The 24,315-nt window shown below is 37.4% G+C and overlaps 1 protein-coding gene and 1 pseudogene across 1 annotated transcript in view; one reads left to right on the forward strand and one right to left on the reverse strand.

Moving 5' to 3' along the window:
* The window catches only part of RAD18 (RAD18 E3 ubiquitin protein ligase), a 112,532-nt gene that overhangs the window by 40,263 nt on the left and 47,954 nt on the right, over positions 1-24,315 (reverse strand). The window contains exons 8-10 of the mRNA XM_059161578.1: positions 12,684-12,760; positions 11,329-11,389; positions 1,003-1,140 (exon numbers count right to left, since the gene is read on the reverse strand). Of these exons, the coding sequence (XP_059017561.1) occupies positions 1,003-1,140; positions 11,329-11,389; positions 12,684-12,760 (276 nt within the window). The remainder of the gene's footprint in view (positions 1-1,002; positions 1,141-11,328; positions 11,390-12,683; positions 12,761-24,315) is intronic.
* Positions 2,121-6,502, forward strand: LOC131826025 (large ribosomal subunit protein eL33-like; annotated as a pseudogene).

Genomic DNA, 24,315 nt, shown 5'->3' on the forward strand with positions numbered 1-24,315 from the left:
GAAAAAAAAGGAATTTTTATGTGCACTTTCCTCCATTGATTCTGTTTTGTTCATTGGCCCAAAGCCCTGACAAGAGAAATATGATATTAATCTCAAACTTAAAATGGACCCAAATTAAGGACATGCTGTATTTCACTATTTATTTTTAATCTGAAAAGAAAGTAAAACAATAGGAATTTACCTGAAGTTTATAAGCTTCAGACTTTTTAGCAGAACATTCCATCCAAAATACCAGTGACCTATAACAAAAACTATTCTAAAATAAAAATTATTTGTACAATATGGGACACCTGGGTGGCTCAGTTGGTTAAGCAACTGCCTTCAGCTTGGGTCATGATCCCAGGGTCCTGGGATCGAGCCCCATGTCAGGCTCTTTACTCTGCAGGGAACCTGCTTCTCCCTCTCCCTCTGCCTGCTACTCCACCTGCTTATGCTCTCTCTCTCTCCCTGTCAAATAAATAAATAAAAATAAATTATTTGTACAATATTTGAAGATGTGCAGCAATAAATCCTACACCTAAAAAACATCCTTAGGCTGAAACAAGTAAGAAACTTCCTATTTACCATTAAACCAAAGATTTTAGAAACTTGTCATCATGGCATCTCCCAATCATTTTTCCCACAGTAACAAACTTAGTTTACATTCAACAACAGCTGTAGGTCTAAAAATACTTTTTCCACTTCAGATATCTAATAAAAAGGTAAATTCCCATTGTTTTACTTTCTTTTCATATTAAAAACAAATAGCGAAATTCAGGGGCATCTGGGTGGTTAAGAGTCCAACTCTTGGTTTTGGCTGAGGTCATGACCTCAGGGTCATGAGATCAAGCCTGTGTTGGGCTCTGTGCTCAGCAGAAGTCAGCCTGAGATTCTCTCTCTCCCTCTTCCTCTGCCCCTCTCCCTGCTCTCACACATACACATGCTCTAAGTTAAATAAATAAAAACTTAAAATAAATAGTGAAATTCAACACATTTGTTTTTAGTTACTATTTAGTCTCTTACCAACGCAAATAGGTAATAGCTTTTCTGTAGATCCATCTTCTTCTTTTGTTACTTTTTTTTTTGATATTTCAACAGCTTTCTTGTATCCTTTTTTGGCCTGATCCACCAGAAGCCGAAATTCATTCTGATGTTTTTTACCTAAAATTCAAAAGATCTTCTCAGTAAAGCAAGGACTGTAAAAGCTGTATTTTTGTTATGCTGACATACTAAGTATCAAGATGTGTACAAACTTGCTCAAGAACATTCTTGTTGGGGCACCTCGGTGTCTCAGTTATATGTGGGTTTAGCATCTGCCTTCAGCTCAGGTGATGACCCCAGGGTCCCAAAATGAAGTCCCAAGCTGGGCTCCCTGCTCAGCTGGGAGTATGCTTCTTCCTTTCCCTCTGCCCTCCACCCCCGCTTACTCACCGGTACTCTCTCTCTCTCATAAATAAATAAAATCTTTAAAAAAAAAATCCTTGGGAATCACTTGCAATAAATTTACAAACTGGAAAGCAGAAAAATACATAGAGCTAGGGGTCATGGAAACCTCACTTTCTTATCTTCTCCTTTCCTCAGGTACAAACATGGAAACAGGATATTCCTAGTTTGCTACTATAGGTTTTCTCCCCAAACCTCATACTCTGAAAGGCTTTTGATAAAGCCCGAAAGATACCACTTTCTTAAATATATCCAAAAGACACCATTCTAACACCCAAGAAACAAAAGAGTACTAACATGAAGAACACTATCTGAGTATAAAAGCAGAAGTCTCCAGGAAAGTTGGATTATAAAAACAAAGGATATCCTTTTGGATTCCCTTTCACCTTCACGTTTCTTGCGAAGATCCCTTTAATATCCCAAAAGATCCCTCTAACATCCACCTCTTACCCCCAACCACCTTATCTCAGGATATCGTAATTACATCAATCTTAATAACACGTGCTACTTTAATAATCTGAAGATAATGTAAGCCTAATCTCAATGTCACCATTATTAATGTACATTCATTTACTCAATAAAGAATAGCCAGGCATTGTTAGAGCATAGCCTTTAGGATATCTATTTGTAATCCTGAACTATAGTTCAGACAGCTGAGGTTGCATTTGACTTATCTAGCACCCTCATACACTTAAGTCATGGTTCAAAATGATGTCATAAATCCTGTAAAAATGTATTTTAGAGTCATACTGCAAATAATTCATGTTTTGAGACCATTTTCATACAGTAACCAACACTTTCCCTGTGGCACAATATTAAGAATAAATGAGTGTAAGAAAAAATTTGTGCTTTTATTGAAAACTATGCCTTTCCTAGTGCTACCCTTCCAAGATTCCAGGCATTCGTTGCCTTTGAGCTATGTTACAATTCTGTAAATTGTAGGTAACTGATAGCAACGGAAAATGATTCTTGTCTACAGACATGCAAAATCCTGCAGGGCGAAGGGTCAAACTGACTTCCCTCCCCACTGTGAAAGAAGCCAGTCCTCCATTTGCACATTGATTTCAATATTCCTGACCTATAAATGTGACTGTACTTTGGACATTAAGGAGAGACTGCTCCTAATCCCAATATATTTATGTGCATAATACATGTAAAACTCCCCATGAAACTGACATGTTGGCTTGGTTAAAAATCCAGCAAAAGAAATCTGGGCTGGCCATAAAAATTACTGGTAAAAGTTAGCTCTTCAGAAATAGGTGAGATCCTACCTAGGAAACAAGCTAGGTGATTTCTTTCAGGTCCTATTTAACTCCGTGCATTTGAGGATAATTATTTTATACTTCCTTCAGCTCCCCAGAGTCAGTGGGAGACCACCACCATCACTATATGGTTTCTGCTAGGCAAGGGTAACCCAGCACTGTGAGGTCTATGAAATTTGGTCAGATCTGGTCTAGGTCTTCTCCCAGGAAGGCCATTGCATACATGGAATTATGGGTGTAAGAAATACTTAAGAAACTTGCTTAAGTAATCTCATTAAGAGTTAAAAAGGCTTAATGACCTTCTCCTCTGAAGTAATAAAAGCCCTGGTTTAAAAGAGATTTTCTGTTTGATCTGATTACCCCTACAGCTAGAAGTAAATGGTAGCCACTCCTCTGGCTTTAGCTCAAAGAGTCCAATAACCTCTGCTCAAAAGATGAACAATGCTAAGAGATTATGACTAATAAAATTGTTCCCATTCATCTCTTCACCTCATTTTAGGAGCTGTGCCATCTGGCAAGGAGTACTTTAGAGTTTAAAATCTCAGTTCTGCTAATTAGATGCCCTGAATTTACCTCTTAAAAATATTAAGTGGCTGAGATAATTTTGGAAGCTGATGAATAAGCCCCACATTCAACCAACTGATATTCTTCAAGATTTTTAATACTTGAATTCTATCACCCTTTCCGCCTCTCTAAGTCAAGCCCTTCGCTCTTTTACCACCCCTTAACTACTTTTTTAGACAAGCTTCTACAGCCAAAGCATCTCTGGATCTGCCTGCAAACCCTGCGGTACACAAGACCAAAGTCAAGATGTCACAAGAATAGGACAGACTCATCCTCCAAAAGGATGATACTGAGATACTCACTTAACTACTTTAAGTCACAGAACAAGTTTGGAGTCAGTGTCTCCCAAAGTAAAATCCCATGCATTTTTTTCACCAACCACCTAGGAGACCCAAGCATCTAAAACCTGGATGGAGAAGAGAGTAACAGTAATGGCTAACACTCACTAAGGGCATATTCATTTAGCCCTGAACTGACCAGTTTCACTGTAAATTCATGACATAAGCCTAAAATGGGCACTCAACACTGCTGTACAAATTTCTCACCTTTCTTTAGCAAACACTGCTTTACTATTCTCCAAAATGACCATGTCACACTTTTCCAGACCTGCAACACTTGCAACACTCCCTTCTCGGCTGGCCTCACACTACTTTGAAACACAGAAACATTCTTTTTTTTTTTTTTGAAAACACAGGAACATTCTAACCAGAGCCCTGTCATCTTCCAACTACCATCCCTTCATCTGTGCACAAACGTTCTATCTTCCTTGTATTGACTGAGAAGTAACTGTCCTTGCAGCAATTAAATGCCAACACCTGGCCATCTTGGAACCTGTGGAGGTCTGCTGGGAACAGGACTCCTAAAACGACAAATAGCTCTGGAGGCTGTGGTCCAAGGCCATTTTTGCTGGCTATAAGCCGGGTCTCTGGAACCAGAGAGAACACACAGCTCTTCTTAAAATTAAACGTTATTTATGCTAGAGATGAATCTGAATTCTACCTAGGCAAGAGATGTGCTTATGTGTACAAAACAAAGAACACCACAGTGACTGCTGGTGGCAAGCCAAACAAAACCAGAGGAATCAGAGGAAGGGTAACTCGTGCTCATGGAAACAGTGGCATGGTTCATGCGAAATTCCGAAGCAACCTTCCTGCTATGCCATTGGTCACAGAATCCCTGTGAGGCTGTACCCCTCATGTATTCAAGGTAATTGGAAAGTATATAAATAAAGGTGTAGATCTATTCTCTTGGGGAGAAAAAAAAAAAGCCAAGCCCTAAATTATCCTCTGGATTCCATCACTAAGGTTGTCTCAGAGTCAGCACCTGTGCTTACTTAGCCTCTCCCTGTCTCACATCAACAATTTCCTCCTCTTATGTACCTTTCCCACTGGCATACAAATACACCTGAGACTGTTCTGCTAGAAGTGAGAATGTGGGTTATGAAAACAATTAGGTATAGACCAGCATTTTTTTTCTTAATGAGATAATAAGAGTAGTATGGAAAGTGCCAGAGTACATCAAAAATGGCAAGAGTAAGCAACTAAGGGGCGCCTGGGTGCCTCAGCGGGTTAAAGCCTCTGCTTTCTGCTTGAGTAATGATCCCAGGGTCCTGGGATTGAGCCCCACATCGGGCTCTCTGCTCAGCATGGAGCTTGCTTCCCCACCCCCTCTCTGCCTGCCTCTCTGCCTACTTGTGATCTCTGTCAAGTAAATAAATAAAATCTTTAAAAAAAAATTAAATTAAATTTTTTAAAAAAGAGTAAGCAACTAAGATGTCCTTCAGTTGTTGAATGGATAAGCTATTAGTACATCCAGACAAGGGAATATTATTCAGAACTAAAAAGAAAAGCACCATCAAGTCATGAAAAGACATGGAGAAACTTTAAATGCATATTGCCAAGTGACAGAAGACAATCTGAAAAGACTACGTATTACATGATGGCAAATATGTGACATTCTGGAAAAGGCAAAACTATGCAGGTAATAAAGAGATCAGCGGTTGCCAGGGGTTTGGTAGCAGAGGGTATGAACAGATGAAGCACAAAGGATTCTAAGGGCAGTGAAAATACTCTGCAGGATACCACAGTGATGCATGTCATTGTAACACTCTCCAACACCAAGAATGAACCCTAAGTATGGACTTCAGGTGACTATGATGTGTCAATGTAGGGTCATCAACTATAACAAGTGTACCCTCTTGTGGGGGTTGTTGATAATGGGAGAAGTCATGCATGTGTAGGCGTGGGGGATATATGGGAACTTTCTGTAACATTTCCCTGCTCTAAAAACATAAAGTCTTATTTTAAAAAAAGAGAGAGAGAGAGAGAGAGAGAGACAGAAAGTAGGATGCAATATGGGTGGTTTGGATAAGCATAACCAACAGGCTTTGGAACATATTTATCACACTACTTATATTTTTTTCAAAGTCACTGAAATTTTGAGAGAAAAATGATAGAAGATAATTTTTTCTAAGGTTAGGGCCATTTAAGGTTGGGGGAAGGGGAATGCAAACATCATTTGAAAACATCTCAATAGGGGCGCCTGGGTGGCTCAGTGGGTTAAAACCTCTGCCTTCGGCTCAGGTCATGATCTCAGGGTCCTGGGATCAAGTCCCACATTGGGCTCTCTGCTCAGCAGGGATCCTGCTTCCCTTCCTCTCTCTCTGCCTGCCTCTCCATCTACTTGTGATTTCTCTCTGTCAAATAAATAAATAAAATCTTTAAAAAAAAAAAAAACATCTCAATACAATCTTTTAAAAAATGAGAAGGGTAAATATTATTTTGTGAAACTTTTATTTCACAATAAATTATGTAATGAATTATATCTAAAATATAATCCTCAGGGTGCTGGGTTGGCTCAGTTAGTTAAGCATCTGCCTTTGGCTCAGGTCGTACCCTGAGGTCCTGGGATTGAGCCCCATGTCTGACTCCCTGCTCAGTGGCAAGTCTGTTTCTCCCACTCCCTCTGCTGCTCCCCCTGCTTGTGCTCTCTCTGACACATTTAAAAAAAAAAAAAAATCTTTAAAATAAATATAATATAATTCTCACTGTGGGCTGCAGTCAAAAAAGATCTGAAAGCCACTGTTATCTCTCAACTTGAAAAACAAACAAAACCATCCCTTGACCAACACCCACCTCCAGCTACGCCCTCATTTTTCTGCTCTCCCTGACATAGTAAAACCTCCCCGAAAGAGCTGTCCACCTTTCCACCTTAAGTCTCACCTCCTCGCCTCCAATGTGTTTCAGCCGACATAGAGTGCTTCTGATGCCTCCTCTCTAATGAACCTGTTCTTGCGAAAGTTAGTGTAGCACTTGAGTTGTGAGATGTACTGATGCCTTCCATCTTACTCAACCTTCTACAGTAGCATCTGACACAATTCATCATATCTCCTTTCTTGAAACTCTCTGTTTTCCTAGATTTTCTGATACCACATTGCGAAGTTCTACTCCTATCTCCAGGCCACTCCTTCAGTTCTCTCCGCTGCCTCCCCACCCATCCTCTACACTCTGAAACAGCAGAATTTCAAGTGTACTGGTTGACTGCTGAAGATCTCTGAGCCTCTTTCAGAGGGCAAATGAGGTTAAAACCTATTTTATTTGCATTTTTTGTTGTTACACTGACATATGTGTAACAAAATATTGCACAGACAGTGCAATAGTAATGGTAGATAAAACCGCGAGTGTCTTAGCATAAGCCAAGGAAGTGACCCTGAACTGTACCAGTAATTACTATATTCTACATGCCCATATACTACCCATTTTTTAAAAAGTCAATCTTACTTAAGAATATCCTTGATGAAGCAGTAAGAAAATTATTAATCTTATTAAATTTTGACCCTGGAGTACCTTTTTAATAACCTCAGAGGTAAAATGAGAACTATAAATATAGCACTTCTGCTATATACCCAAAGTGCCCTGCAGAAACATCTGTGTAATTATTTGAGTTTTGAGCTAAATTAGCCACTTTTTAAATGAACATTGTTTTTATTTGAAAGAACAGTAGACAAACTGTGATTATTCATACTTGGATAATATATTTTCTCAAAAATGAATGAGGGAAGGAAGTTGTCACTTCAGGAAAAACAAGTTAACAGTATTTGCTGCCAAATATAGAAGAATGGCTTTCAAGGAAAATCAGAATTTTGGATAACTTGTACCCACCATTTGGACAACTTCCCGTACTTAACTTTTCTGATAAGACTGGTGGTGAGAAAGGGAGACAAACCATACGAGACTCTTCATCTCAAGAAACAAACTAAAAGTTGCTGGAGTGGAGGGGGGTGGGAGGGATGCGGCTGCTGGGTGATAGACATGGGGGAGGGTATGTGCTATGGTGAGTGCTGTGAATTGTGTAAGACTGATGAATAACAGACCTGTCCCCCTGAAACAAATAATACATTATATGTTAATTAAAAAAAAAAAAAAAAAGACTGGTGATAAAACTAAGGAATGCTACTTTTTACATTATATAATATAAATGCAATATAAACATGCAAAGATTTGCAACTCAATGAATCAGTATTTTCCAAATAACCAACAAATGATACTACAAAATCATTCACAGGTAAAAGGTCCATTCAAAGCACATGAAAGACCAGTGGACTTTTATGCAATAGAGGACAGAAACTTCATTAACAGATTTCAAATTCCATTGTAAATAACCTTTCTGAAATAACACTTGCCAAGAATATCCATGATCACCTTAAAAATCTACTGAAATACTTCCCTCTTTTCAATTACCTATCTGCATCAGGCTGGATATTTTTCACATACTTCAATGAAAAAAAACCCACATGGCAACAGTTTAATGCAGAAGCTCACAGGAGACTCAGGATATCCTCTATTAAGCAAGATATCAAAGAGATTTGTAGAAATAGAAAAGAATGCCACTCTTGTCACTAAGTTTTTAAAGCCAGACTTCCTGAGAAATAATTTATACATAGTAAAATTCATCAATTTTAAGCAAACAATCTGATGCATTTTTTTTTATTGTGCAGTCGGGGGTGCCTGGGTGGCTCAGTGGGTTAAAGCCTCTGTCTTCAGCTCAGGTCATGATCCCAGGGTCCTGGGATGGAGCCCCACATTGGGCTCTCTGCTCAGCAGGGAGCCTGCTTCCCCCCCTCTCTCTCTGTCTGCCTCTCTGCCTACTTTCGATCTCTGTCAAATAAATAAATAAATAAATAAATAAAAATAAAAATAAAAAATATGCAGTCATGTAACTACCAATGCAATCATGAAATAGAAGATTAGAAGAATTAGGTCACCTATGAGAGTTCCTTCGTGACTCCCTTTTCCTCCAGCCACAGCAGCTGGCAGTACCAATCTAGTTTCATTACTAATCTTTGCCTCTTCTAGAACTTCATATAAATGGAGTCATTCAGGATGCAGTTTGCCTTGTGTTTTAACAACAATGTTGTTGACATCCCTCCATGTTGAATCCTATGTGTAGCATTAATTCTTTTTTATTAAGTATTGTTCCATTGTATATGGCTGTATCATAATGTATTTATGGATATTTAGGTTGTTCTTAGTTTAGGATAATATGAATAAGCTGCTATAATATTTGTCAATAATATCCTTCAAATTGTTCATTACAACTGATTAGTTTTATTTTTTGGAAATTATATCTCATCAAATCTGATTTGCTCCACATCCTGACCAACGGTTTGGTATTATCCTTTCTTGTTTTTTTTTCAGTTAAAATAACTACATAGTATCATTTATTTTTTTGGTAGTATTGTTTCATTTAAAATTATATTTTCCTAAAGACTAATAAGACTAACCATATATTTTCATGTGTTTATTTGGTTTTTGAATACCTATTTTGCTGAAGAATGTTTAAATCTTTTGCTCTTGTAAAAACAGTATGGCCTATATCTTACTGAATTGTAAGAGTTCTAAAGAATATAGTACATATATAGAATATAGAACATAGACACTAGTACTTTGTCAAATATAAATTTTATAATATTTTCTCACAATCCTTAGCTTGATTTTTCATTTTCATATTTGCCTTTTAAAGAGTAAAGGTTTAATTCTATTGAAATATAATTTATCACATTTTCTTTAAGCTTTATCTTTTATGATTCAAACAGTATAAGATGATCATCTTGACTATGAATATAAAGTTTTACTCCTTCTGCTCAAATCTGTATCCTATTTATTTCTGCTTCTTCATAATGTTTAGGACCTATAGAACAGTGCTAAACAAAAGAGGTAAGAATGGACACCTCTACCTCGCTTCTAATCAGAAGAAAAGTATTTACTATTTTATCATTAATTATGATGTTAGTTGTAGGTTTCCTATAGATATTTTTATCAGATTGAAGAAATTCTATTTTAGTACAAGTTTTTAACATTAATGGGTGTTCAATGCTTATTCTGCATCTACTTAGAGAATCATTGAGTGTTTTTTTTCAGTCACTTAATACAGTGAATTACAATGATTAATTTTCTAAAATTAAACCAATCTTGCCTTATTAGGATCCATCCCACTTGGTTATGATGTATAATCCTTTATATGTATTGCTAGATTTAATTTATTAAAATCTTGTTAAGGATTTTTGTATCCATGTTCATGAGGAATACTAGTAAGAACTTTTATTATACTGTCTTTGGTTTGTACTTTCATGGAAACTTCAGCCTCATTAAGTGGGGTAAGAAGTATTCCTTCCATTTCAATCTTCTAGCAGAATATGTATGGAATTGATAATATTGATAATACTACCCTCTTTACAAATTTCACGGAATTCACCAGTGAACGCATTTGGACCTGGCATTACTTCACGGACTGCAAATTCAATTTGCTTATCTACTTCTTCTTGAATACAGTTCAGTAATTTGTATCTTTCAAGGAAATTGTCCATTTCATGTATTTTTTTTAACTAAATACAGAGGTTTATTTTAGGGCGAAATGCATTAATTTAATACAACTTATCTAGTAAAGTTAGACTTTCTTTTAGATATGTAAATGGAGGCTCCATAACTCAGGGGTTAGAGCACTGGTCTTGTAAATGGAGAGCAATAGATAGTTGTATATTTTCTTGCCTAAATCTAATCCACATTTTCTTCAGTATGGCACTGTAAGGTATCATTCTTTTAGTGGTTTAAATTACTTTCTCTAAAAGCAGATTTTCTGGTTTCCTTATTTTTACAGGGCTTATTTTTGGCAATTCAGTGATCATTTGATAGTCTCAATCTCCTGTCTCAAGAAAAATCACACTGACTTCCCAAAAATTGATTAAGGAGGCTCCCATCACACTTTCTAACAAGAGAATAAAAGTCACTTTTGTTGTTTTGTCTGTGGTCCAAGAATACTCAAGGCTTCTTTTCCTACTCTAGTTAGGCACAGGCCATGAGACGTGTATCTAGGGCCTGTGTACTTCATTCCTCCCTCCCCAAACAGATCACTATTGAACCTACACAAAGCCCAATAACTAAAAGAAGAAAACAAAATTCTCTTAGCACAACTTAAACTTATCACATGCCAAATACTCATTCAATAAATATTTATTAAATACCTGTTTGTCAGGCACTTAAATTTAAATTTAAACGAAAAATGCAACCAACCAAGCAATATAGCTGCCAAACTGACAAAAACATTAAAGCGCTGACCCTGGAAAAGATGTATACAAAGGCTTAATAAGGAAAAAGAAGTAACTTAGAAGTTGGTAATAACTGATAAAATGAAAAATATTTTTGACACAAATTTGGAAGCCACAAAAGTGCTGAAATTCTTCAAAGAAGTGTTGTCAATGAGTGGCCTGAGAACAGGATAAAAAGTCAGGAACGTTTCCATTTTAATTCCATTTTATTTTCACAGAGATGCTTTGAGAGCAACGAATTAATATTTTGCAAAGTGCTTAGTGATAAGCTCAAAGAAGAATGTTAGAAATCAAAAAGCAGGCACACAGAATTACAAAAAAGGTCAATGAATAAAAACTCAATTAAAATTCAGTTGCTTAAGTTGCTTAACAAGTTTATATCAAACATTACTATAAAAATTTACTTTAAAAAATTACTTAAGATGAAAATCTACAACCCAAGTTCTCTGTAAATAAAGAAAATGTCACACAACTTACGATATTTACTGTGAATTTCATCTATTTCCTTTTCTGTTTGGTCCTTTGTAAAAACCATTATCTAAAATAATAAAAAAAAATAATTAAAAATTTAAAATATGACCAAAACAAAAATTAGTAATACAAACTTTAATACAAAATCTCAAATGTGGATATTTAAAATAGGGGAAAATAATCTCTTTATCTCTGTTATATATAAACCTAGGAAGAATAACTCCTGTGGATTTACCTTGAATAACAATAATAAGTATACCTTTCACTCACTACTGTTTTCTCATCTGCAGAAAATGCAACACTAATATACAGATTAAGGCTAAGATGAACTATTAACACAATAATCAATTAAATTTCTACTTTCAATATTTAATTTTTCACATTCATTAATACAACTAGTAACACTTGAAACCACAAGACTGAAAAAGCATTTAGCAGATCATTAATAAGGCAGATTTTCTTGCTTGTCTTCTACCTTTTCCAACCTAACTTCTCCAAGTCTACTGGAAAAAGAACATATAAAGAAAATATGACAGTTTAAGATTTTAGTGTTTTAAATTTCTACTTCCACTTTTGAAAATTTTAGACTTAAAAGATCAGAAATCTACTTATAGGATTCATTATAGTTTCCATCTTATAGTTAGTGCATAGGTAATGATAAAGTCAATGAACATCTCATTTTTTTTCTACTATCTGATTATAAACTTACTTCCCTAAGGTTGTAGCTTTCCTTACAGACACATTACCGATGGTCTAGGAAAAAAAGTCTACTTGGGAGAGCCCCAAACACTTCCTCCAGTGTCATAGGACACAATGACTATTTTCTTCTTTGGTATCCTTTCCTCAAGTTTTGGACCATCAAGCTAGAGGAAGGCAATAGTGAAGAATTTTAAGTCTCTGATTCCCTCAATAAGCTCAACAGATACTCAATCTTCATAAAGTTTTACAATTACTTAATTTCTCCATCAATATAATCATAGACATGCAGAATGCCAGAACTAAAGGAGGATCTTAGAGATCATATAGTTCAATTCCTGAGTTTTACAGACGAAGATCCTAAGTCCCACAGATATTAAAGAGCTTATCAAACACAACCAGCAGAGAAAGGACAAATATCAAGGTCACCTGATGTACAGACATATGCTTTTTCCATAGGACTATAATTGTATTTTGTCCTAGAAGATTGCTAAAGGACAGAATTCTGTGCTAAAAATAAGCTGCAATAATACATTAAATGGAAATGTGTTCCAGGATATTTCCTATTGAACAGATTTAATTCTGGCAATCTTTAATTTTGGGGGGGCACTCAATTTTTCTTTCCATCATTTCTACGCAGATAATGAAACAGACCATCAACATACACTTTCATTGAGTTTACTAGCTTCAAGACGCATTCTAGTCTTCTCCATATTTTCAATTTCTTGAACTATTTCAGCAGCTGTTAAAATAAGGACATACAACCAATGTTAATTACATGGTTTCCATCATTATACTATGGATATATAAGGTGTTAACTCTAAAGGCAAAAGGTGGGTATACATGAACTCCCTGTCCTATTCTTATAATTTTTCTCTAAGTCCAAAGTTATTTCAAAATAAAAGATTACAAAAATAACATGGAATAAAACACTGAACTCTTACACATGCAGAACAGTTGAAGACAACCGTAAGAGTAATTTTGCTCTTTCCTTTAAGTATATAGGTATAAATAGCAGTCCCAATGGAATATGAAAATTAATTTGTTAATGTGAATCCAATTCTTAGCAGATATCCACTCAAACTCCAATGTACTAAACATAAATATACACTTTTATATACAGAGCATTAAGACTATGGAAATAATAAAAAGTCTAACATACATGTTACAGAAATCCCAAAAGAGGAAGAAAAGGGAAGAGAAAAAATATTTGAAGACCTAGTGGCCAGAATTTGCCAAATTTAAAAAAAGACATCAAACCACACATGTAAAAAACTCAAGGAGCATTAAGCAGAATAAATGCAAAAACAAAACAAAACAAAACAAAAATACAAGAATAGCATATATACACACTGAGAAAGAAAAATCTGTGAGAGCCAGAGAAAAAGAGTATATTACATAAAGAAAAATCAAGCATTATATCATGCTTCTTATCAGAAACTATTCAAGCCAGAAGACAATGGAGTAATGAATTAAAAGCACAGAGGAAAAATCCTGACAATCCAGAATTCTCTCTCAATGGAAATATTTTTCAAAAGTGAAGGAGGAATAAAGATTTTCTGCAACAAACAAAAACAGAGAGTGTATTATTAGCAGATCTATACCACAAAAGCGTTAAAGGAAGTTGCTTAAGCAGAGGAAATATGCTTAAGCAGAGGAAATACGAAACAAGAAATTTATGTCTTCTTTATCTCTTCCTATAAGAGAAAATGAAGAATGCTAGAAATGGTAAAAATGAAGTAAATACAAAATATATATATATATATTTTTTACCTCTCTAAAAGATAACTGTCCTTTTAAAGGAAAACAAGATTATTGTGTTAACAGCATAGGTAAAAATGTAAAACTCATGACAACAACAACACAAAGAATTAGGGATTGGGACTACATTGTTGTTAGGTTCTTATACTACAAATGAAGCATATCATTCGAAGGTAGACTGTGATTACTTGAAGGTATCTAGTACAAACCGCAGGTCAACCACTAAAACTTTCTAAAAAGAGAAAATAAACCCAAAGAAATAAAATGTATTAGTGAAAAAAAATACTCAGTCCAAAAGAGAACCAATAAATAAATAAATGGAACAAAAGCAGATAAAACAAGCAAAAAACAATTAGGAAGACTTTAACTGTAAAGCCAACTATTACCAATAATTCCATTAAATGTAAATGATCTAAAAGCAATAATAAGAGATAGAAAATGCATATTAGATTTAAAAAACCTAACAAACTACATGCTTTCAGCAAAGAATCCTTTTTATTTTATTAAGATTTTACTTACTTATTTTTACTTATTTACTTATTTTTTTACTTTGATTTTACTCAAAGTGAGCATGAGTAGGGAGAAGGGCAGAGAGACAAGCACACTCCATGCTAAGTTGGGAGCCGATGTGGGGCTCCCTCTGAGGACCCTGAGATCATGACCTGAGCTGAAGTCAGATGCTTAACTGACTGGGCCACCCCAGCACCCCCAAAGTACCCATTTTAAATAAAAGACATAGGTTCAAAATAAAGGTATGGAGAAATGTGTCATGTAAATACTAATTAGAAGAAACATAGAATAGCTTTATTAATATCAGGCACAACAGACCTTAGAACAATAAATGCTGTCAGGGATGAAGAGGGAAATTACAGGGATGCCTGGGTGGCTCAGTCGGTTAAACGTCTGCCTTTGTCTCGGGTCATAATCCCAGGGTCCTAGGATGGAGCCCCACAGGAGCCTGCTTCTCCCTCTGCCTGCCACTCCCCAGTTGTGCTCTCTTGCTCTCTCTCTCTTTCTCTTTGACAAATAAAGAAATAAAATCTTAAAAAAAAAAAAAAAGAGGGAAATCATATAATGATAAAGGGGTTAATTCACTAAGAAAATATTCCTACATGTGTTTGCACCTAGAACAGAAATTTAAAATTAACAAGAACTTCTAGTTCTGAAGATGGACTAAGACTCATACCTCTCCTCATATTCTTCCTAAGTATAACTAAAACTCTTAGATGTAATATAATAACAGACAATTGTAAGAGAATTATGAAAGATAGAAGGAGGAAAATGGACTGCCTAAGGGTCTCAGAATTTAAAGAACAACATGATGATGAGTTCCCTAGGCTTTCTCTTTATCTTCTATATATACCAGACTGGGCACTGGTGAAACCTGCAGCCCAGAATCATCAACCATCTCTCTCTCTCTCTCTCTCTTTCCCTCTCTCTCTCCCTCACACACACACACACAAACTCCAAGAAACCAATTTTTGTTCTAGTAAAGGACTATGAAAGGATAAGACCAATAAACTTTTTGATAATACCTGATCTAGTCCAACTAAACACTGCTGATGCTTCCTGCCCACCAAAGTATCATCAGAGAATAAGTGTAGAGTATGGATTCTACCCCCTTAATTCCCCCAGCAGTAGCAGGAAGACTGGGGACAGCTTTTTTCTTTCAGGAACACTGTGCCAGTAAAGACCTAGTGAATAACCTAGATCTCTATCTCTCACCCACCAGTAGCAGGTAGCAACCTCATCCCCTAACAGTGATTGCAGTGAGGATCTCAAAGAGAAAAAACCTGAAGGTAACCATCCTTTAAACCTGCACAGCAAATCCTAAACACATTCCTGACCCACTCACATGTGAAATATCCTAAAATTAACAGGCCAGGAATGCCTGAGTGGCTCACTCGGTTAAGCATCTGCCTTCGGCTCAGGTCATGATCCCAGGGTCCTGGTATCAAGTCCTGCATCAAGCTCCTTGTTCAGCGGGGAGCCTGCTTCTCCCTCTGACTGCTGCTCCCTCTGCTCATGCTTGCATGCGTGCTCTCTCACTCTCTCTCTCTCTCTCTCTGACAAATAAATAAATAAAATCTTTGAAAAAAATTAAATTAATAGGCCAAAAAGGTCTGAGAACTGAACCACAATATGGAATATCAGGTTTTCTGAGTGCCCCCCAGGTGGCAATTAAATGAAGCAGACCTGAAACAACACTGCAAGAGTTCTGAAAACTAAATTGTCATTAGAACCATAGTCCACAGAAGGAGGCCTGGATCTGAAGCTAAACCTTAACAGCATGACTGCCTGTTACAGTAGAATATTTTAAAAGGAGCTAGAATCTCATATTACAGTCAAGATGTCCAGGACACAATAAAAACACTTATCAACTAAGAAGCAGGAAAATGATAACTTCAATGAGAAAAGGCAATCAACAAATGCTAACACTGAGATTACTCAAATCTTGAAACTATAAGAATTTTAAAGCTACCATCATAAAAATGCTTCAAGAGTACACTGCTATGGCATATGAGTATTATTCTTTGTATATTTTGGAATACTGTGTAACAGAAACTGGTAAAAATTAATGCAAGTAATATTTTTATGAAAATAACACTTATAAAAATCCTAGTTTTGGTGACATCTGTGTAGCTCAGTTGGTTAAGGATCTGCCTTCAGCTCCAGTTATGGTCCCAGGGTCCTGGGATCAAGCCCACATTGGGCTCCCTGCTTAATGGAGAAAATGCTTCCCCTTCTCCCTCTGCTGCCCTCCTACTTGTGCACTCTCTCTTTCTCTCTCTCACTGTCTCTCTCTGTCAAATAAATAAAATCTTTTTTTAAAAATCTTAAAAAAAAAAAAAGAGTACACTGTTATGTGGAATTTAAGAAACAAAACACAGGATCATAGGTGAAGAGAGAGAAAAAATAAAACAAGCCAAAACCAGAGAGTGAAACAAACCATAAGAGACTCTTCATCATAAGAAACAAACTGAGGTTTGCTGGAGGGGAGGAGGGTGGAAGATGGGGTAAGTGGGTGATGGACTTTAAGAAGGGCATGTGATACGATGAGTGCTAGGTATTATATAAGACTGATGAACCACAGGCTTGTATCTCTGAAACCAATAAAACATTATGTTAGGAGGGAGGAGTCAAGATGGCGGAGAAGTAGCAAGCTGAGACTGCTTCAGCTAGCCGGAGATCAGCTAGATAGCTTATCTAAAGATTGCAAACACCTGAAAATCCATCGGCAGATCGAAGAGAAGAAGAACAGCAATTCTGGAAACAGAAAAACAACCACTTTCTGAAAGGTAGGACCGGCGGAGAAGTGAATCCAAAGCGACGGGAAGATAGACCCCGGGGGGAGGGGCCGGCTCCCGGCAAGCGGCGGAGCAACCGCGCACAAAATCAGGACTTTTAAAAGTCTGTTCCGCTGAGGGACATCGCTCCAGAGGCTAAACCGGGGCGAAGCCCACGCGGGGTCAGCGTGGCCTCAGGTCCCGCAGGGTCACAGAAGGATCGGGGGTGTCTGAGTGTCGCAGAGCTTGCGGGTATTGGAACGGGAAAGCTGGCTACAGAGACAGAGCCGACAGTAAGCTCGTAGCTCGGTGTTACCTTGAACCGGTCGCAGGCTCGGTGAGCTCGGAGCGCGGCCGGAGGTCAGGCAGACGGGAGTAACTGGGCGCTGTTCTCTGAGGGCGCACTGAGGAGTGGGGCCCTGGGCTCTCGGCTCCTCCGGGCCGGAGACCAGGAGGCCGCCATTTGTATTCCCGTCCTCTGGAACTCTACGGAAAGCGCTCAGGGAACAAAAGCTCCTGAAAGCAAACCCGAGCGGATTACTCACCCCGGCCCCGGGTAAGGGCGGTGTAATTCCGCCTGGGGCAAAGACACTTGAGAATCACTACACCAGGCCCCTCCCCCAGAAGATCAACAAGAAATCCAGCCGAGACCAAGTTCACCTACCAAGGAGTGCGGTTTCAATACCAAGGAGAGCAGCAGAATTCCAGAGGAGGAGAAAGCCAAGCACGGAACTCATGGCTTTTTTCCTGTGATTTTTTTTAGTCTTGCAGTTAATTTAATTTTTTCTTTTTCATTTTTTTTTTTTTTCTTTTTTCTCGCCTTCGGGTAAAATTTTTTTTTTTTTTAACTGTTACCTTTTTCTTTTTTAACGATTTTTTACTAGTTTATCTAATATATATATATTTTTTTTTACATTTTTCTTAGGTGTTTTCTTTTTTAAAAAAAAAAAATTATTTTCTTTTCTTTTCTTTTTTTTTTTTTTTTTTCTTTTTTCTTTCTTCCTTTTTGAACCTCTTTTTATCCCCTTTCTCCCCACTCACGATTTTGGATCTCTTCTAATTTGGCTAAAGCATATTTTCCTGGGGTTGTTGCCACCCTTTTAGTATTTTACTTGCCCCTTCATTTACTCTTATCTGGACAAAATGACAAGACGTAAAAATTCACCACAAAAAAAAGAACAAGAGGCAGTACCGAAGGCTAGGGACCTAATCAATACAGACATCGGTAATATGTCAGATCTAGAGTTCAGAATGACAATTCTCAAGGTTCTAGCCGGGCTCGAAAAAGGCATGGAAGATATTAGAGAAACCCTCTCGAGAGATATAAAAGCCCTTTCTGGAGAAATAAAAGAACTAAAATCTAACCAAGTTGAAATCAAAAAAGCTATTAATGAGGTGCAATCAAAAATGGAGGCTCTCACTGCTAGGATAAATGAGGCAGAAGAAAGAATTAGTGATATAGAAGACCAAATGACAGAGAATAAAGAAGCTGATCAAAAGAGGGACAAACAGCTACTGGACCACGAGGGGAGAATTCGAGAAATAAGTGACACCATAAGACGAAACAACATTAGAATAATTGGGATTCCAGAAGAAGAAGAAAGTGAGAGGGGAGCAGAAGGTATACTGGAGAGAATTATTGGGGAGAATTTCCCCAATATGGCAAAGGGAACAAGCATCAAAATTCAGGAGGTTCAGAGAATGCCCCTCAAAATCAATAAGAATAGGCCCACACCCCGTCACATAATAGTAAAATTTACAAGTCTCAATGACAAAGAGAAAATCCTGAAAGCAGCCCGGGAAAAGAAGTCTGTAACATACAATGGTAAAAATATTAGATTGGCAGCTGACTTATCCACAGAGACCTGGCAGGCCAGAAAGAGCTGGCATGATATTTTCAGAGCACTAAACGAGAAAAACATGCAGCCAAGAATACTATATCCAGCTAGGCTATCATTGAAAATAGAAGGAGAGATTAAAAGCTTCCAGGACAAACAACAACTGAAAGAATTTGCAAATACCAAACCAGCTCTACAGGAAATATTGAAAGGGGTCCTCTAAGCAAAGAGAGAGCCTACAAGTGGTAGATCAGAAAGGAACAGAGACCATATACAGTAACAGTCACCTTACAGGCAATACAATGGCACTAAATTCATATCTCTCAATAGTTACCCTGAATGTGAATGGGCTAAATGCCCCTGTCAAAAGACACAGGGTATCAGAATGGATAAAAAAACAAAACCCATCTATATGTTGCCTCCAAGAAACACATTTTAAGCCCGAAGACACCTCCAGATTTAAAGTGAGGGGGTGGAAAAGAATTTACCATGCTAATGGACATCAGAAGAAAGCAGGAGTGGCAATCCTTATATCAGATCAATTAGATTTTAAGCCAAAGACTGTAATAAGAGATGAGGAAGGACACTATATCATACTCAAAGGGTCTGTCCAACAAGAAGATTTAACAATTTTAAATATCTATGCCCCCAACGTGGGAGCAGCCAACTATATAAACCAATTAATAACAAAATCAAAGAAACACATAAACAACAATACAATAATAGTAGGGGACTTTAACATTCCCCTCACTGAAATGGACAGGTCATCCAAGCAAAAGATCAGCAAGGAAATAAAGGCCTTAAATGACACACTGGACCAGATGGACATCACAGATATATTCAGAATATTTCATCCCAAAGCAACAGAATACACATTCTTCTCTAGTGCACATGGAACATTCTCCAGAATAGATCACATCCTCGGTCCTAAATCAGGACTCAACTGGTATCAAAAGATTGGGATCATTCCCTGCATATTTTCAGACCACAATGCTCTAAAGCTAGAACTCAACCACAAAAGGAAGTTTGGAAAGAACCCAAATACATGGAGACTAAACAGTATCCTTCTAAAGAATGAATGGGTCAACCGGGAAATTAAAGAAGAATTGAAAAAAATCATGGAAACAAATGATAATGAAAATACAACGGTTCAAAATCTGTGGGACACAACAAAGGCAGTCCTGAGAGGAAAATATATAGCGGTACAAGCCTTTCTCAAGAAACAAGAAAGGTCTCAGGTACACAACCTAACCCTACACCTAAAGGAGCTGGAGAAAGAACAAGAAAGAAACCCTAAGCCCAGCAGGAGAAGAGAAATCATAAAGATCAGAGCAGAAATCAATGAAATAGAAACCAAAAAAACAATAGAACAAATCAACGAAACTAGGAGCTGGTTCTTTGAAAGAATTAATAAAATTGATAAACCCCTGGCCCGACTTATCAAAAAGAAAAGAGAAAAGACCCAAATAAATAAAATCATGAATGAAAGAGGAGAGATCACAACTAACACCAAGGAAATACAAACTATTATAAGAACATACTATGAGCAACTCTACGGCAATAAATTTGACAATCTGGAAGAAATGGATGCATTCCTAGAAACATATAAACTACCACAACTGAACCATGAAGAAATAGAAAGCCTGAACAGACCCATAACCAGTAAGGAGATTGAAACAGTCATTAAAAATCTCCAAACAAACAAAAGCCCAGGGCCAGACGGCTTCCCGGGGGAATTCTACCAAACATTTAAAGAAGAACTAATTCCTATTCTCCTGAAACTGTTCCAAAAAATAGAAATGGAAGGAAAACTTCCAAACTCATTTTATGAGGCCAGCATCACCTTGATCCCAAAACCAGACAAGGATCCCACCAAAAAAGAGAGCTATAGACCGATATCCTTGATGAACACAGATGCGAAAATACTCAACAAAATACTAGCCAATCGGATTCAACAGTACATTAAAAAGATTATTCACCACGACCAAGTGGGATTTATTCCAGGGCTGCAAGGTTGGTTCAACATCCGCAAATCAGTCAATGTGATACAACACATCAATAAAAGTAAGAACAAGAACCATATGATACTCTCAATAGATGCTGAAAAAGCATTTGACAAAGTACAACATCCCTTCCTGATCAAAACTCTTCAAAGTGTAGGGATAGAGGGCACATACCTCAATATCATCAAAGCCATCTATGAAAAACCCACCGCAAATATCATTCTCAATGGAGAAAAACTGAAAGCTTTTCCGCTAAGGTCAGGAACACGGCAGGGATGTCCATTATCACCACTGCTATTCAACATCGTACTAGAGGTCCTAGCCTCAGCAATCAGACAACAAAAGGAAATTAAAGGCATCCAAATCGGCAAAGAAGAAGTCAAATTATCACTCTTCGCAGATGATATGATACTATATGTGGAAAACCCAAAAGACTCCACTCCAAAACTGCTAGAACTTATACAGGAATTCAGTAAAGTGTCAGGATATAAAATCAATGCACAGAAATCAGTTGCATTTCTCTACACCAACAGCAAGACAGAAGAAAGAGATATTAAGGAGTCAATCCCATTTACAATTGCATCCAAAACCATAAGATACCTAGGAATAAACCTAACCAAAGAGACACAGAATCTATACTCAGAAAACTATAAAGTACTCATGAAAGAAATTGAGGAAGACACAAAGAAATGGAAAAATGTTCCATGCTCCTGGATTGGAAGAATAAATATTGTGAAAATGTCTATGCTACCTAAAGCAATCTACACATTTAATGCAATTCCTATCAAAGTACCATCCATCTTTTTCAAAGAAATGGAACAAATAATTCTAAAATTTATATGGAACCAGAAAAGACCTCGAATAGCCAAAGGGATATTGAAAAAGAAAGCCAACGTTGGTGGCATCACAATTCCGGACTTCAAGCTCTATTACAAAGCTGTCATCATCAAGACAGCATGGTACTGGCACAAAAACAGACACATAGATCAATGGAACAGAATAGAGAGCCCAGAAATAGACCCTCAACTCTATGGTCAACTAATCTTCGACAAAGCAGGAAAGAATGTCCAATGGAAAAAAGACAGCCTTTTCAATAAATGGTGCTGGGAAAATTGGACAGCCACATGCAGAAAAATGAAATTGGACCATTTCCTTACACCACACACAAAAATAGACTCAAAATGGATGAAGGACCTCAATGTACGAAAGGAATCCATCAAAATCCTTGAGGAGAACACGGGCAGCAACCTCTTCGACCTCTGCCGCAGCAACATCTTCCTAGGAACAACGCAAAAGGCAAGGGAAGCAAGGGAAAAAATGAACTACTGGGATTTCATCAAGATCAAAAGCTTTTGCACAGCAAAGGAAACAGTTAACAAAATCAAAAGACAACTGACAGAATGGGAGAAGATATTTGCAAACGACATATCAGATAAAGGACTAGTGTCCAGAATCTATAAAGAACTTAGCAAACTCAACACCCAAAGAACAAATAATCCAATCAAGAAATGGGCAGAAGACATGAACAGACATTTCTGCAAAGAAGACATCCAGATGGCGAACAGACACATGAAAAAGTGCTCCATATCACTCGGCATCAGGGAAATACAAATCAAAACCACAATGAGATATCACCTCACACCAGTCAGAATGGCTAAAATCAACAAGTCAGGAAATGACAGATGCTGGCGAGGATGCGGAGAAAGGGGAACCCTCCTACACTGTTGGTGGGAATGCAAGCTGGTGCAGCCACTCTGGAAAACAGCATGGAGGTTCCTCAAAATGTTGAAAATAGAACTGCCCTATGACCCAGCAATTGCACTATTGGGTATTTACCCTAAAGATACAAATGTAGTGATCCAAAGGGACACATGCACCCGAATGTTTATAGCAGCAATGTCCACAATAGCCAAACTATGGAAAGAACCTAGATGTCCATCAACAGATGAATGGATCAAGAAGATGTGGTATATATACACAATGGAATACTATGCAGCCATCAAAAGAAATGAAATCTTGCCATTTGCAACAACATGGATGGAACTAGAGCGTATCATGCTTAGCGAAATAAGTCAAGCAGAGAAAGACAACTATCATATGATCTCCCTGATATGAGGAAGTGGTGATGCAACATGGAGGCTTAAGTGGGTAGAAGAATAAATGAAACAAGATGGGATTGGGAGGGAGACAAACCATAATTGACTCTTAATCTCACAAAACAAACTGAGGGTTGCCGGGGGGAGGGGGTTGGGGAGAAGGGGGTGGGATTATGGACATTGGGGAGGGTATGTGATTTGGTGAGTGCTGTGAAGTGTGTAAACCTGGTGATTCACAGACCTGGGGATAAAAATATATGTATATAAAAAATATATGTTTATAAAAAATAAAAAATTTAAAAAAAAAAAAAAAAAAAACCATTATGTTAATTAATTGAATTTAAATTAAAAACGGTTTTAAAAATGCTTCAAGAATAATTAGGAGCACTCTCAAAACAAAAGAAAATAAAACTGCTACTGTATGTAATATTTTTATGTCCATTATAGAAGTACAGCTTTTTAAAGTAGTTTAAATGTTACATTTCAGTTACTAATGTCTTAGAAGGGACAAGTGAGTAACAAGAATTAGAAACAAAGTGAAACAAATGAACCCCACTGTATTTCAGTAAAAAAAAATCAAGTCACAATGAAAAAGGTAAAAAGGAAATTATGACCACATATTTGCCTGCATACCCTCAGTCTAAGGGAGGAGGGGAGAAGCAGCCTGGCAGAGAGAACTAGAAAATATCCTGAATTCTTTTTCATAGGTAGGTCTGTTTTGCCGTGGTGTAGTAGTATTGATGAAGCAATTTTAAAACTATTTTAATTGTGCAATAAAACTGAACAAATCAGTAAGTGTGCTGATGCTACTAAAGGGAGAATTCTCTCTGTGGGGGGGGGGGGCAGAGAAAGGGAAATATAAATATGTAAGAGAGAAAGGTAAGGAACTCTGTCAGATTGGACTCTAAACACAGGTTCAGTATGTCCTCATAATTTCTAATGCATATAAGTATAAATGGATTTACATGTGTACATACATATATAATACATAGGCATACATGCATCAGGAGATACCACTACAAATCCAACAGAATGGCTAAAATTAAGAAGACTGGAAATACTAAGTGTTGGCAAGGAAGTGGAGCAAGTGGATCTCTCATACAATGAAGAATAGTGTAGCCATTTGAAAAACAGTTCAGCAGGGTGCCTGAGTGGCTCAGTGACCTCTGCCTTCGGCTCAGGTCATGATCTGAGGGTCCTGGGATTGAGCCCTGCATCAGGCTCTCTGCTCAGCAGGGAACCTGCTTCCCCCTCTCTCTCTGCCTGCCTCTCTGCCAACTTATGACCTCTCTCTCTCTCTCTCAAATAAATA

This window comes from Mustela lutreola, chromosome 2 (assembly GCF_030435805.1).
Source record: "Mustela lutreola isolate mMusLut2 chromosome 2, mMusLut2.pri, whole genome shotgun sequence".
Lineage (NCBI taxonomy): Eukaryota > Metazoa > Chordata > Mammalia > Carnivora > Mustelidae > Mustela > Mustela lutreola.